Below are 16,043 nucleotides of genomic sequence, written 5' to 3' on the forward strand. Positions count from 1 at the left end.
ATATTTTGTTTGTTTGTTGTTTAGGTTTCTTTTAAAGGTGAGATCAAGCCCTGGTTGGCATAGCTCAGTGGATTGAGCAAGGGCCTGCGAACCAGACGATCTCGGTTTGATTCCCAGTCAGGGCACATGCCTGGGTTGCAGGCCGGTTCCTTGCAGGCTAACTACCAGCAGGGGGTGCACAAAAGGCAACCATACCTTGATGTTTCTCTCCCTCTCTCCTTCCCCTCTAAAGATAAAAAAATAAATAAATAAATAAAAATCTTTAAAAAAATAAATAAAGGTGAGATCATATGGTATTTGTCTTTCACCACCTGGCTTATTTTGCTTGGCATAATGATATCCAGTTCCATCCCCAGTGTCTCAAAGTGTAGGAGCTACTTCTTTTTTTTCTGCTGCATAAAATTCCATTGTGTAAATGTACCATCGTTTTTTGATCCATTCATTTACTGATGGGCATCCAGGTTGCTTCCAATAATTGTGTTCTTCATATTTTACATATGGTCTGATATTTGGGACAGCCTTCATGATTATTTTGTTATTCAAATCCATTACAAATAACTGTACTCATAGGTGACTGTGTTGAGGTTCCCTTGTAGGGGTCTCCAAAAGGTTGCAAACTGTGCAGAAAACCTGGTAATCCTGAATCATGTGACCAGGCAAGATTTCAGCCTCTCTTATGAGTCATTTTTAATTATGAGAAGAGATTCCAGAGCATAAGAGAGATATACAATAGATAATCTGGAAACTTTACATTTATTGTTCCTTTAGTGTTTAAGACCAAATTTAGAAAAGGAGAAATGTTTTTCTTACAGTCATAATTATAGGCAGCACTGGAATTTTGAAGCAGAGAAAGAAATACAATTTATTAAAGAGGTAAAATATACTAACCAACAACTTACTCCAATGCAGAAAGCCCCTTACACATGGGCATCAATCTTCCATACTTCCATGAGTATAGTAATACTTTGCACAGTAATAAAATTAGTGATTAACAATTTTGTCTCATCATACTTCAGGTCACCTCTGACACTCAGGCCATATTAGGTTAATGAATCAAATCTTTCTGTCCATGTAGACTTCACTGTGGGTATGTATGTGATGGTCAATTTCTGTCAGTGCATCCAGTGGGCATCGGAACACTGAGCTGATTAAGACAATAAGCAGGAGAGCAGCTATGAAGCAGAGTGGCATGTGTGTAGTGTAAGTGCCTGACACAAAACTTTTGATTTCCAAGGCTTCCACTTCAAAGATAACCATGTTGAAGAAACATGTGGCCAGCTTTCTGACACAGCTGCTAGCTAAGCAGCCTGGCCCACTCCCCTGTGAAAGCCCCCTTACAGAAAGCCCTGGAGAGCTTAGATAACTGACCTCAGCAGTGACCCACTGTTCACTTTTCACACCCTAACACCTGCTCTTAAGGTTTAAGTCCACCAATAAAGAGTGAAGCTTTGAAACTCTATCCATCCTGCCCTTAGACCTGAATAAATACAGAGCACACAGTTATGTCTTCTCTCTCTCTCTCTTCTTTTCCTTCTCTCTCATCACCTCATGTGTGGACCTTAGGCACTCCGTGTACCCTTTAACCCCCGAGTAATCTTTTACCAGGTTTGCTGATGTTTGGCCAAGAAGTGTCATGCAATCATAAAAACTGACAGGCCTAATCCAGCCACAATGTTGGCTCATGTTGGTGTCAAGAGAACTCAGGGCCTAGGTGGCTGTGCCAGGCATTTAGTATGAATACCTGCAATTTCAATAGGCTGAGACTTAAATGGAACAGTGTTTAAAATCTACATTGTTATGAGGAGTACTTAAGTTAGTGATGTAAAAATCAATGACAGATTCAAGTGAAAACTGCTTTCATATTTTCCTGAACAATGAAATGAATGTCCTTAGATGCCAATTGTAGTTTTGTCCATCTGAGTAATACAACTCTGATTATACTTTCAGATAAACCAGGGGAAAATTTCTTGGCATGATATATATCATTTGAGTAGAAATTATTTTAGAGAAATCCAAGTTTTCCCATGAAAGATACGGAAATTTACAAATTTTTCTGATCCAAGGTTGAGAAAGACTTTCAGAATATTAATGGTCAAAGGGAAAACTGTCCGCCTATTTTAGAGAAGCTTAGCCAGTTAGTTACCTAAAGTGTAAGAGAATATGAATACAAGGAAATGGACATGCCAGGAAATAAAGAGAAGAAACCAGTCCATCCCATGGGATCAGTCATAGCTTCTGGTTCTGAGACATTGAGCTTGTAATCAAGGTCACATTTTGAGCCTCAGAACAAATGTCCCTCATTTACCTGCCACCCCCCAACTCTTTTCAGAGCCCCCTTTATGTCTTTGTTCCTGAGACTGTAGATGAAGGGGTTGAGCATGGGTGTGACCACAGTGTACAGCACTGAGGTGACTGCAATTGACTGTGAGCTGTGAGTACCAACAGAGCTGAAGTTCACGCCTAGGACTGCACCATAAAATAAGGAGACAACTGAGAGGTGAGATGCACAGGTAGAAAATGCTTTATACTTCCCCTGAGCTGATGGAATTGCTTGTATGGAAAAGACAATTTTAGAATAAGAGTAAAGAATCCCAGCCAGGGGACCAACACCCAGAATCCCAGTGGCCAAATACATCACCATGTCATTAAGAAAGGTGTCAGAACAGGCAAGTTGAATCATCTGCTTGACTTCACAGAAAAAGTGGGGGATTTCCAAGTCTACCCTGAAGGATAGTCGCAACAACATTAAACTATGTAGCAGGGAATTCAGGGCACTCATGATCCAGGACACGAGAACCAGCAGTCCACAAAGCCGGGGGTTCATGATGACTGTGTATCGCAGGGGGTGGCAGATGGCCACATATCGGTCATAGGCCATTACAGTCAGAAGAAAGTGGTCCCATCCTCCAAAGAGTGTAAAAAAATACATCTGGGTGATGCATCCTGCATAGGTGATGACTTTGCTCTGTGTCTGGATGTTCAGCAGCATCTTTGGGATAGTGGTAGAGGTGAAACAGATGTCAGCCAAGGACAGATTGGAGAGGAAGAAGTACATGGGGGTGTGTAGGTGGGAGTCTGAGCTGATGGCCAGGATGATGAGCAGGTTTCCCAACACAGTGATCAGGTACATGGAGAGGAACAGTCCAAATAGGAGGGGCTGTAGTTGTGGTTCTTCTGACAGTCCCAGGAGAAGAAATTCTGAAATTGGGGTACTATTGCATTGTACCATGTGGTGGAGGTAACTAGCAGGAAAGAAAAGACTGGCATAATTAGTTTTTATACAAATAGCAATCATGCCAACATAGTTGAAAATCTACAACCATGTTTTGCAGTAATCAATATCAATGTTGGCATATATCATAACCTTGAAGGCACCCCCCCACCCCAAATCTCTGATTAGGAATTTCTGTCCTCACACCTTTTCCCCAGGTTGTCTCAGATTACAAAGTTTTGATGAGAAATGCTTTCATGTAGTTGAGGAATGGTCATTGATATTCCACATCTCTAGGGAAAGGGTATAGTTAAGGTACTGAGAGAAAAAGCATTAGAATGTAATGATAGTGAAAGAATATACTATATATATATAATACACCTTGTTAGATAGTGTCAGGTGAAGAAAAAGAAAGTAGGGATAACAGAGTGGATGGGGGTGTGGTATTTTTTAAACTATTCTTTCAGGTATCCCTCCAAATAAGGTGACACCTGATTAGGGACCTCCAGGGAGACAGAATGTGAGACACAAGGAAATTGCGGAGGGTCGTGTGGGGAAAGAGTCAGTGTAAAGGCCTAAGGATGACACTTGTTTCAGACATTCGGGACTCAGAAAAGACCCAGCATGGGGAGTAGAAGGAGCAAGGGCAGAGAGATAAGAGATGCTGTCAGAGAATGAGGGGGAGTGAGGTGGCCTCCCTGCTGCTGCTGCAACTCAGAGACAGGAAGAATCCTTCATTCACATGCAGTTTCCTGCACTTCATTAACTTTATTTCTAAAAATCTTGTAAATAGCTCTGGCCGGTGTAGCTCAATGGATTGAGCACGGGCCTGCAAACCAGACGATCGCGGTTCGATTCCCAGTCAGGGCACATGCCTGGGTTGCAGGCCGGTTCCCTGCAGGCCAAATCCCAGCAGGGGACGAACGAAAGGCAACCATACACTGATGTTCCTCTCCCTCTCTCCTTCCCCTCTAAAGATAAATAAATAAATAAAATCTGTAAAAACCTTGTACATAGTAAGAGATCTCCCTTTTATTTTCATGGACCGATTAATATTCTGGCTTCTGTTTGTTACAGGACACAATTTGGAGTATATGGGCTCAGGTCAAACTGCCCTACAACACACACACACACTGTGACTACTTCCTGGGGCCTTGTTATCACCAAGCTCTTCTCACCCTATCACAGTAGTTAGAAAAGGAAGGATGCAAGTCAATACCAGGCTACCTTACCCTATGAATATAGAAACAGTATCCAAATTCAATTGGTTAAACCTCCTATGGACGTGTAACCATTGGACTCCATTTTCATATGGCCATTCTGAGTCCCTTATTACTTATTTAAATATTTTATTTTTTATTTATCTGTAGAGGGGAAGAGAAGGAGAGAAGGATAAAAATATCAATGTATAGCTGCCTCTTGTGTGTCCCCTGTTGGGAACTCGCCCGCAACCCAGGCATGTGCCCTGACTGGAATCGAACCAGGGTTGTTTGACTTGCAGGCCTGCGCTTAATCCATTGAGCTACACCAGCCAGGGCATGAGTCTCTTATTTAAAGGATCTTAAAAAAATTGGTTAAAATGCAGAGAGCAATACGTGCACATAGATTGGGAAAGATCTAATCATTAGGGTGGTTGCTGAGTGGCTGTTATGAGGCAAAAACTCCCTTGTTCTGGCAGCGTTCCAAACCCAGTTTTATGCTCTTCACACCCAGCATAACTGATAAAACAGCAAAGCCATTTATCAAAAAGAAAAGAGTGATATTTTACATTGTCAAGATGTTGTACACATTGAACATTGCACTAGAAAAGTGACCAAAAGAAACAAACATAATCGGCATCAGCAGATACAATGTACTATAGTGGAGGTATTTACAATGAAATGAAAACCTGTTTCTAAATGATAATATATGCTAAACTTTTGGCATTAGGTGACCGATTTTAATTTATTTACTAAATATGAGCTGTTTGAACTTGCAGGCCATCTGAACCATTTTATTTCTTTAATTTAATTATTTATTTTTTCTGCAGCCTACATGGTTTTTTATATGCTCTTCAAAAATAAAAAAGGTAAGATTAGTTTATGACATTAACTGTTTCAGATGCACAACATAAAAATTGTTAATGATCTCATCTGATAGTGGGCATTGTGGCATCTGTCTGCCTACTGTGGACAGATAATCAATACACTATATGAAAGGAACTGGATTTAGTCCCTGTTGGTAAATGAGTGGTGACCATTGGGATGAAATGAAGCTGCTTATTTCCTTCTACTTCTCAAATGTCCCCAACTGCTTCCCAACATGTTGGACACCGATTCCACAGTCATAATTTCATTTCTTATTGTCTTCCCATCTATCATGCTGGCACCCCTCTAGCCAAATGCTCATGTGAATTTAGAGAGAACTTTCTATGTTTCAAAGCAGACCATGGAAGTCTCTGAATTAAATGCCTCCCCTAGTGACTGCTCAGTGGAGACGGAAGCCAAAATTCTGTAGCTTCAAACATGAGGCTCAAGTCTCCATGACCTTTCTGCCAGTTTCATTTCATAGGGTCCTGCCACCACCCAAACTGATCTAAACGTTGAAATTGACTCTGCTGCACCTCACACCACAGCTTAGAGCTCGGGTCCTTGATGCACTTGCTCTCCTTTGCTTGGGGTCTCTCCAGTGGTCTCTTTGGAGCTATTCACTCACTCTCTGTTCTTCAAACTCTATCTCCCCTTTTAGAGAGCCTGAACCTTCTCCTTCATGAGCCTTTTTGGTTACCTAACATTAGCACAGGAAAAGGACACTTCCCCTGCCCATAATTGAGGTGTTAGAGCACCAATGGTGTGATTTTTATTTATTTCCATGTCTTTGTTACTTGCTAGAGAGTGAGTGCCTGAAGTATGTAGTATTTTACACAAATCCCTCCTGCCCCACCAGACTTAGTGGGGTGTAGCTGAGTAAACATGTATTCCACAATGGAATGAGACATCCTAGGTGTGGAGGACATGCTGGAGGAATATTTCTCCATATTCTGAGATCAACATAAACTAAGGTATCAGACTATGGTTCATAAGAATTAAATGCAATGAATCAAGTGGACAGAAAAGAAAATATTAGAGTGTGTCGTATATAGTGTGGGTACACACATAATCATTTCGTGGTTCCCTTTGTACATGAATGTCTGTTTATGAGTGTTTGTGTTTGTGTGTTTCTAGGCCTGTGTGCAAAAATGCTGGATCACAGTGTAAAAAGCAAGTCTTAGTTTAGGACAAATCAAAAGAATCTGGAATTCAATGCAATAAATGCAAGAACAGTTTAAAAGGCCAGTTCCTATTAATGAGGGAAAGCAATAAGAGTGAAAAGCCCAGCAGAGAGCCAGGTGCAGAAAGAAGAGTCAGGCAGCATGGGTGCTGAGATCACCTCAGACTCAAGGGACCACACACTGACCAGATCGTTACTGCTCTACTGACTTCTGGTCTAATTGTCATTCCTGCACTTCTTTCACGGTTATTACAACACCCTTGTGTTTATATGGCCCAGCAGTGGGTGAGGCTGGCACTTCTCTCATTATCTTTGTAGCATCTTTTCTTTGCTCTTCTTGGCTTTGACTTTTGATCTCTTTTGTGACACATCTGATAGGTGCACACTAGTCCTGGTTCTGTATCTTGCCAACATGCAAAGTCTCTCATGAATAAATTTTACATATCCTGCTTATGGGACAGTTATTGATCTCTTTTCTTCACATATTCCTCCCTGAAGACATGATGTCATAGCACTTCATGGTATGGAGGCTCCTTTGTATAATGTGAGATCAAATGAGCAGGGTGTTCATAGATTTTGTTCACTCATGTGGTATGTAAATATGTGCTCTGATATAGAAAAAATGTTAAAGTATGGAATATTCATAATATTAAAATGGAGAGATTCTCATAATGGTATTAAGAAAATGGAATAAAGTTGTAAAAATAATTCAAAAGACAAAGCTGCAAAATACAATAATTTAATCACATCAACTAAATATTAATTGAAAGGAAAAGAATTGCTTTGCCAAGGTTAAAGAAGATGAAGGGGAGGAGACACAATATGAAAGAACGACCACACAAAATTAATACATTTTCATATATTTTCTTAAATCATCTATACCTACATAAAGGAATTCTATGCCAAGTATCAACGTTTTAGGGAAAAATACTCTAATTTAACATGTGAAACTGGCATACATTCATTAGTCTACCTAGCAAGCAGATATGGTAATCTCTTAGCTCTGAGCTAGCCTAGTTAATTTCTCACCTTACTGCTGGTAGAAATTTTAAGATTCATTCTCTTTGGATCTTCTCTGCACCATCTCCTGCACTCTGACACTCACATGGACAGTGTCTCTGATAGGAAGGGCTCCTTGTAGAAGTCCAAATCCCCCCTGGATGGCTAATGTTGGAGACTGAAGCTCTGTCCTCAGACAAAAGAGCAGGAAGAAGTCAAACACTGGTCTCTGGACCAGAGTAAGGTCTCCTGAACAAACAAGTATGTTCTGTATGTTCTAAAATGCCCACATTGAGAATCTACTGCAGAGGAGATATTTACCTCTCCCTTCATCTGCTCATTAGATACTCTCCCCCTGTTACTTCCTCCTCTGAGCACCTCATTTCCCTTTGGGACTCTTGTCTGGACTGAATGGAAATTTGCCTGCTGGCTCTCTCTTTTTAAGGGATTAGATTTGAAGTCAAGGGAATGCTGTCACCTCCCAGCTCCTTACCCAACTTTGAGTTAAAGTGTCTCAAAGTCTAAGACTGAGAACATTGCCCTGACTAGGAACTTTGGGACTTCCATTCACAGCCTTGTGGTGGGGCCCAGCCTGTGACACCTCCAGGCAATTGCTATTTCTCTCCAACGAGGGAGACAACTGTGTAACTTTGAGGTAGAGCTTTGGGCACTACAGTCCTTGGCTTCATTTTCCAAATCGATGAGAAATTTCATACTGAGATCAGAAGGGCTGTCATTTATTTTCTCACTAGTAAACCTTTATTAATTAGCAGATGTGTTTATATAATTTTATGCTATATATGCTGAATTTCTTGACTGTTGTTGGCATTGCTTAACTTAATTTGTACAAACATTTTTTCTGTGAGATGGAACAATTATGAACTCCATTCCCCACTGCTGAAATGGGGGCAGTGATCTGCCCAAAGTCATAATCAGAGTAAGGAATCGGGGATGATTGGAATGTCAGGCTGCTTCCAGTTCCCACACACTGCAGCGGTTCCCAGCCAGGGATGGCTTTCCCCTCCAGTTCTGTGGCAATGTCTGGAAGGAGACTGCTAAGTACCTACAATACCCAACACAAATAATTATGTCAAATTAGGAAGGTGATATAACCTAGTTGAGACCAGTCCTTCTCCAACTTTAAAGTTTTATTGTGAACTGAAAAATAGTATTGACTGGGGTTTTGTCACCAAAGAGAATTCATGCAAGAAAAAATGTATTTGAACCCATAATTTTTGTATGCCTCCTTGAATTCAACAAATTTTGCATTTTAAGTATGTTCAATTCATTTCAGTCACTAACTCTAATTGTTTTAAATTATTTAAAATATGAAATTTTGCTAGAACTAATAAGTGAATTCAGTACCGCTGTGGAATACAAAATCAGTTTACTGAAATCTGTAGTGTCTAATAACATTTTGTTATTACAAACTGTCAGAGAGAGAAACTGAGAAAGCCATCCCATTTACAATTGCATCACAAAAAATAAAACTGGGAGTGAACATAACAAAGGGAGTGAAAAACCTGTACATTGAAAATTATAAGATACTGCTGAATATTACTGAAGAAGACAAAAATAAATGGGAAAATATACTGTGCTCACTCTTTGGAAGAATTAATATTGTTAAAATGCCCATACCCCAGGATAATGGCATCAAAATGGCATCACTTGTGCTAAAAACCTATGATAGCAAACCATCGATTTGATACTCGATCTAATGGCTGTTTCAACATCTCATATGAACTAACTTGAGTCAACCGGGCTGGAATTTTCTGGTCAAGCACCAGTAAGGTAATCTGTCACATGGGCTCGCTCCATCCCTGTGGAATGAAAAAGTAGCCTGCCTGAGAAAAACTCTTCAAATAGCCTTGGCTGGCATAGCTCAATGGATTGAGCATGGGCCTGTGATCCAAAGGATCTCAGTTCTGTTCCCAGTGAGGGCACATGCCTGGGTTGCAGGCCAGTTCCCAGCAGGGGAAGCCAAAGAGACCACCATACATTGATATATCTCTCCCTCCCTCCTCTCCTTCCCTTCTAAAGATAAATAAATAAAATCTTAAGAAAAAGCCTTTTCAAATATAAACATAGGTTTATTTTTTATCTTTTTTGTCTTTTTTTAAAATTTAATTCTTGTTGAAGTACAGTTTTCTGTCTTATATTCCCAGCCCTGCCCCCCCCCAGTGCTCCCCACCTCTCTCCCATTTCCACCCCCCACCTTAGTTATTGTCCATGTGTCCTTTATACTTGTTCATGTGAGCCCTTCCCCCTTTCCCCTGTGATTCTCTCCCCTCTCCCCTCTGGACCCTNTGGGGGGTGGAAATGGGAGAGAGGTGGGGAGCACTGGGGGGGGGCAGGGCTGGGAATATAAGACAGAAAACTGTACTTCAACAAGAATTAAATTTTAAAAAAAGACAAAAAAGATAAAAAATAAACCTATGTTTATATTTGAAAAGGCTTTTTCTTAAGATTTTATTTATTTATCTTTAGAAGGGAAGGAGAGGAGGGAGGGAGAGATATATCAATGTATGGTGGTCTCTTTGGCTTCCCCTGCTGGGAACTGGCCTGCAACCCAGGCATGTGCCCTCACTGGGAACAGAACTGAGATCCTTTGGATCACAGGCCCATGCTCAATCCATTGAGCTATGCCAGCCAAGGCTATTTGAAGAGTTTTTCTCAGGCAGGCTACTTTTTCATTCCACAGGGATGGAGCGAGCCCATGTGACAGATTACCTTACTGGTGCTTGACCAGAAAATTCCAGCCCGGTTGACTCAAGTTAGTTCATATGAGATGTTGAAACAGCCATTAGATCGAGTATCAAATCGATGGTTTGCTATCATAGGTTTTTAGCACAAGTGATGCCATTTTGATGCCATTATCCTGGGGTATGGGCATTTTAACAATATTAATTCTTCCAAAGAGTGAGCACAGTATATTTTCCCATTTATTTTTGTCTTCTTCAGTAATATTCAGCAGTATCTTATAATTTTCAATGTACAGGTTTTTCACTCCCTTTGTTATGTTCACTCCCAGTTTTATTTTTTGTGATGCAATTGTAAATGGGATGGCTTTCTCAGTTTCTCTCTCTGACAGTTTGTAATAACAAAATGTTATTAGACACTACAGATTTCAGTAAACTGATTTTGTATTCCACAGCGGTACTGAATTCACTTATTAGTTCTAGCAAAATTTCATATTTTAAATAATTTAAAACAATTAGAGTTAGTGACTGAAATGAATTGAACATACTTAAAATGCAAAATTTGTTGAATTCAAGGAGGCATACAAAAATTATGGGTTCAAATACATTTTTTCTTGCATGAATTCTCTTTGGTGACAAAACCCCAGTCAATACTATTTTTCAGTTCACAATAAAACTTTAAAGTTGGAGAAGGACTGGTCTCAACTAGGTTATATCACCTTCCTAATTTGACATAATTATTTGTGTTGGGTATTGTAGGTACTTAGCAGTCTCCTTCCAGACATTGCCACAGAACTGGAGGGGAAAGCCATCCCTGGCTGGGAACCGCTGCAGTGTGTGGGAACTGGAAGCAGCCTGACATTCCAATCATCCCCGATTCCTTACTCTGATTATGACTTTGGGCAGATCACTGCCCCCATTTCAGCAGTGGGGAATGGAGTTCATAATTGTTCCATCTCACAGAAAAAATGTTTGTACAAATTAAGTTAAGCAATGCCAACAACAGTCAAGAAATTCAGCATATATAGCATAAAATTATATAAACACATCTGCTAATTAATAAAGGTTTACTAGTGAGAAAATAAATGACAGCCCTTCTGATCTCAGTATGAAATTTCTCATCGATTTGGAAAATGAAGCCAAGGACTGTAGTGCCCAAAGCTCTACCTCAAAGTTACACAGTTGTCTCCCTCGTTGGAGAGAAATAGCAATTGCCTGGAGGTGTCACAGGCTGGGCCCCACCACAAGGCTGTGAATGGAAGTCCCAAAGTTCCTAGTCAGGGCAATGTTCTCAGTCTTAGACTTTGAGACACTTTAACTCAAAGTTGGGTAAGGAGCTGGGAGGTGACAGCATTCCCTTGACTTCAAATCTAATCCCTTAAAAAGAGAGAGCCAGCAGGCAAATTTCCATTCAGTCCAGACAAGAGTCCCAAAGGGAAATGAGGTGCTCAGAGGAGGAAGTAACAGGGGGAGAGTATCTAATGAGCAGATGAAGGGAGAGGTAAATATCTCCTCTGCAGTAGATTCTCAATGTGGGCATTTTAGAACATACAGAACATACTTGTTTGTTCAGGAGACCTTACTCTGGTCCAGAGACCAGTGTTTGACTTCTTCCTGCTCTTTTGTCTGAGGACAGAGCTTCAGTCTCCAACATTAGCCATCCAGGGGGGATTTGGACTTCTACAAGGAGCCCTTCCTATCAGAGACACTGTCCATGTGAGTGTCAGAGTGCAGGAGATGGTGCAGAGAAGATCCAAAGAGAATGAATCTTAAAATTTCTACCAGCAGTAAGGTGAGAAATTAACTAGGCTAGCTCAGAGCTAAGAGATTACCATATCTGCTTGCTAGGTAGACTAATGAATGTATGCCAGTTTCACATGTTAAATTAGAGTATTTTTCCCTAAAACGTTGATACTTGGCATAGAATTCCTTTATGTAGGTATAGATGATTTAAGAAAATATATGAAAATGTATTAATTTTGTGTGGTCGTTCTTTCATATTGTGTCTCCTCCCCTTCATCTTCTTTAACCTTGGCAAAGCAATTCTTTTCCTTTCAATTAATATTTAGTTGATGTGATTAAATTATTGTATTTTGCAGCTTTGTCTTTTGAATTATTTTTACAACTTTATTCCATTTTCTTAATACCATTATGAGAATCTCTCCATTTTAATATTATGAATATTCCATACTTTAACATTTTTTCTATATCAGAGCACATATTTACATACCACATGAGTGAACAAAATCTATGAACACCCTGCTCATTTGATCTCACATTATACAAAGGAGCCTCCATACCATGAAGTGCTATGACATCATGTCTTCAGGGAGGAATATGTGAAGAAAAGAGATCAATAACTGTCCCATAAGCAGGATATGTAAAATTTATTCATGAGAGACTTTGCATGTTGGCAAGATACAGAACCAGGACTAGTGTGCACCTATCAGATGTGTCACAAAAGAGATCAAAAGTCAAAGCCAAGAAGAGCAAAGAAAAGATGCTACAAAGATAATGAGAGAAGTGCCAGCCTCACCCACTGCTGGGCCATATAAACACAAGGGTGTTGTAATAACCGTGAAAGAAGTGCAGGAATGACAATTAGACCAGAAGTCAGTAGAGCAGTAACGATCTGGTCAGTGTGTGGTCCCTTGAGTCTGAGGTGATCTCAGCACCCATGCTGCCTGACTCTTCTTTCTGCACCTGGCTCTCTGCTGGGCTTTTCACTCTTATTGCTTTCCCTCATTAATAGGAACTGGCCTTTTAAACTGTTCTTGCATTTATTGCATTGAATTCCAGATTCTTTTGATTTGTCCTAAACTAAGACTTGCTTTTTACACTGTGATCCAGCATTTTTGCACACAGGCCTAGAAACACACAAACACAAACACTCATAAACAGACATTCATGTACAAAGGGAACCACGAAATGATTATGTGTGTACCCACACTATATACGACACACTCTAATATTTTCTTTTCTGTCCACTTGATTCATTGCATTTAATTCTTATGAACCATAGTCTGATACCTTAGTTTATGTTGATCTCAGAATATGGAGAAATATTCCTCCAGCATGTCCTCCACACCTAGGATGTCTCATTCCATTGTGGAATACATGTTTACTCAGCTACACCCCACTAAGTCTGGTGGGGCAGGAGGGATTTGTGTAAAATACTACATACTTCAGGCACTCACTCTCTAGCAAGTAACAAAGACATGGAAATAAATAAAAATCACACCATTGGTGCTCTAACACCTCAATTATGGGCAGGGGAAGTGTCCTTTTCCTGTGCTAATGTTGGGTAACCAAAAAGGCTCATGAAGGAGAAGGTCCAGGCTCTCTAAAAGGGGAGATAGAGTTTGAAGAACAGAGAGTGAGTGAATAGCTCCAAAGATACCACTGGAGAGACCCCAAGCAAAGGAGAGCAAGTGCATCAAGGCCCCGAACTCTAAGCTGTGGTGTGAGGTGCAGCAGAGTCAATTTCAATGTTTAGATCAGTTTGGGTGGTGGCAGGGCCCTATGAAATGAAACTGGCAGAAAGGTCATGGAGACTTGAGCCTCATGTTTGAAGCTACAGAATTTTGGCTTCTGTCTCCACTGAGCAGTCACTAGGGGAGGCATTTAATTCAGAGAGTTCTATGGTCTGCTTTGAAATACAGAAAGTTCTCTCTAATTCCACATGAGCATTTGTCTAGAGGAGTGCCAGCACGATAAATGGGAAAGATGACCAATCTTACCTTTTTTATTTTTAAAGAGCATATAAAAAATCATGTACCCTGCACAAAAAATATATAATTAAATTAAAGAAATAAAATGGTTCAGATGGCCTGCAAGTTCAAACAGCTCATATTTAGTAAATAAATTAAAATCGGTCACCTAATGCCAAAAGTTTAGCATATATTATCATTTAGAAACAGGTTTTCATTTCATTGTAAATACCTCCACTATAGTACATTGTATCTGCTGATGCCGATTATGTTTGTTTCCTTTGGTCACTTTTCTAGTGCAATGTTCAATGTGTACAACATCTTGACAATGTAAAATATCACTCTTTTCTTTTTGATAAATGGCTTTTACTGTTTTATCAGTTATGCTGGGTGTGAAGAGCATAAAACTGGGGTTGGAACGCTGCCAGAACAAGGGAGTTTTTGCCTCATAACAGCCACTCAGCAACCACCCTAATGATTAGATCTTTCCCACTCTATGTGCACGTATTGCTCTCTGCATTTTAACCAATTTTTTTAAGATCCTTTAAATAAGGGACTCATGCCCTGGCTGGTGTAGCTCAATGGATTGAGTGCAGGCCTGCAAGTCAAACAACCCTGGTTCGATTCCAGTCAGGGCACATGCCTGGGTTGAGGGCGAGTTCCCAGCAGGGGACACACAAGAGGCAACTATACATTGATATTTTTCTCCCTCTCTCTTTCTCTTCCCCTCTACAGATAAATAAAAAATAAAATATTTAAATAAGTAATAAGGGACTCAGAATGGCCATATGAAAATGGAGCCCCATGTTTACACGTCCATGGGAGGTTTAACCAATTGAATTTGGATACTGTTTCTATATACATAGGGTAAGGTAGCCTGGTATTGACTTGCATCCTTTCTTTTCCAAATATTGTGACAGGGTGAGAAGAGCTTGATGATAACAAGGCCCCAGGAAGTAGTCACAGTGTGTGTGTGTGTTGTAGGGCAGTTTGACCTGAGCCCATATACTCCAAATTGTGTCCTTTAACAAACAGAAGCCAGAATATTAATCAGTCCATGAAAATAAAAGGGAGATCTCTTACTATGTACAAGGTTTTTACAGATTTTATTTATTTATTTATCTTTAGAGGGGAAGGAGAGAGGGAGAGGAACATCAGTGTATGGTTGCCTTTCGTTCGTCCCCTGCTGGGATTTGGCCTGCAGGGAACCGGCCTGCAACCCAGGCATGTGCCCTGACTGGGAATCGAACCGCGATCGTCTGGTTTGCAGGCCCGTGCTCAATCCACTGAGCTACACCAGCCAGAGCTATTTACAAGATTTTTAGAAATAAAGTTAATAAAGTGCAGGAAACTGCATGTGAATGAAGGATTCTTCCTGTCTCTGAGTTGCAGCAGCAGCAGGGAGGCCACCTCACCCCCCCTCATTCTCTGACAGCATTTCTTATTTCTCTGCCCTTGCTCCTTCTACTCCCCATGCTGGGTCTTTTCTGAGTCCTGAATGTTCGAAACAAGTGTCATCCTTAGGCCTTTACACTGACTCTTTCCCCACACGACCCTCCGCAATTTCCTTGTGTCTCACATTCTGTCTTCCTGGAGGTCCCTAATAGGTGTCACCGTATTTGCAGGGATACCTGAAAGAATAGTTTAAAAAACACCACACCCCCATCCACTCTGTTATCCCTACTTTCTTTTTCTTCACCTGACACTATCTAACATGGTGTATTATATATATAGTATATTCTTTCACTATCATTATATTCTAATGATTTTTCTCTCAGTACCCTAACTATACCCTTTCCCTAGAGATGTGGAATATCAATGACCATTCCTCAACTACATGAAAGCATTTCTCATCAAAACTTTGTAATCCGAGACAACCTGGGGAAAAGGTGTGAGGACAGAAATTCCTAATCAGAGATTTGGGGGGGGGGGTGCCTTCAAGGTTATGATATATGCCAACATTGATATTGATTACTGCAAAATATGGTTGTAGATTTTCAACTATGTTGGCATGATTGCTATTTGTATAAAACTAATTATGCCAGTTTTTTCTTTCCTGCTAGTCACCTCCACCACATGGTACGAGGCAATAATACCCCAATTTCAGAATTTCTTCTCCTGGGACTGTCAGAAGAACCACAACTACAGCCCCTCCTATTTGGACTGTTCCTCTCC

General features: G+C 40.4%; 1 protein-coding gene across 1 annotated transcript; it reads right to left on the minus strand.

Moving 5' to 3' along the window:
• Window positions 1-2,305: 2,305 nt before the first annotated feature.
• LOC118996176 (olfactory receptor 7D4-like) lies at window positions 2,306-3,130 on the minus strand (the record flags this gene model as incomplete). The annotated part of the gene is made up of 2 exons (XM_037059459.1): window positions 2,776-3,130; window positions 2,306-2,490 (listed from the first exon to the last, which is right to left on the minus strand). Coding segments are annotated over exons 1-2 (540 nt in total), but the record flags the coding sequence as incomplete, so codon positions are not given.
• Between the last annotated feature and the right edge of the window lie 12,913 nt (window positions 3,131-16,043).

This window comes from Sturnira hondurensis, unplaced genomic scaffold (genome assembly GCF_014824575.4).
Source record: "Sturnira hondurensis isolate 20B ecotype Veracruz unplaced genomic scaffold, ASM1482457v3 Scaffold0010875, whole genome shotgun sequence".
Lineage (NCBI taxonomy): Eukaryota > Metazoa > Chordata > Mammalia > Chiroptera > Phyllostomidae > Sturnira > Sturnira hondurensis.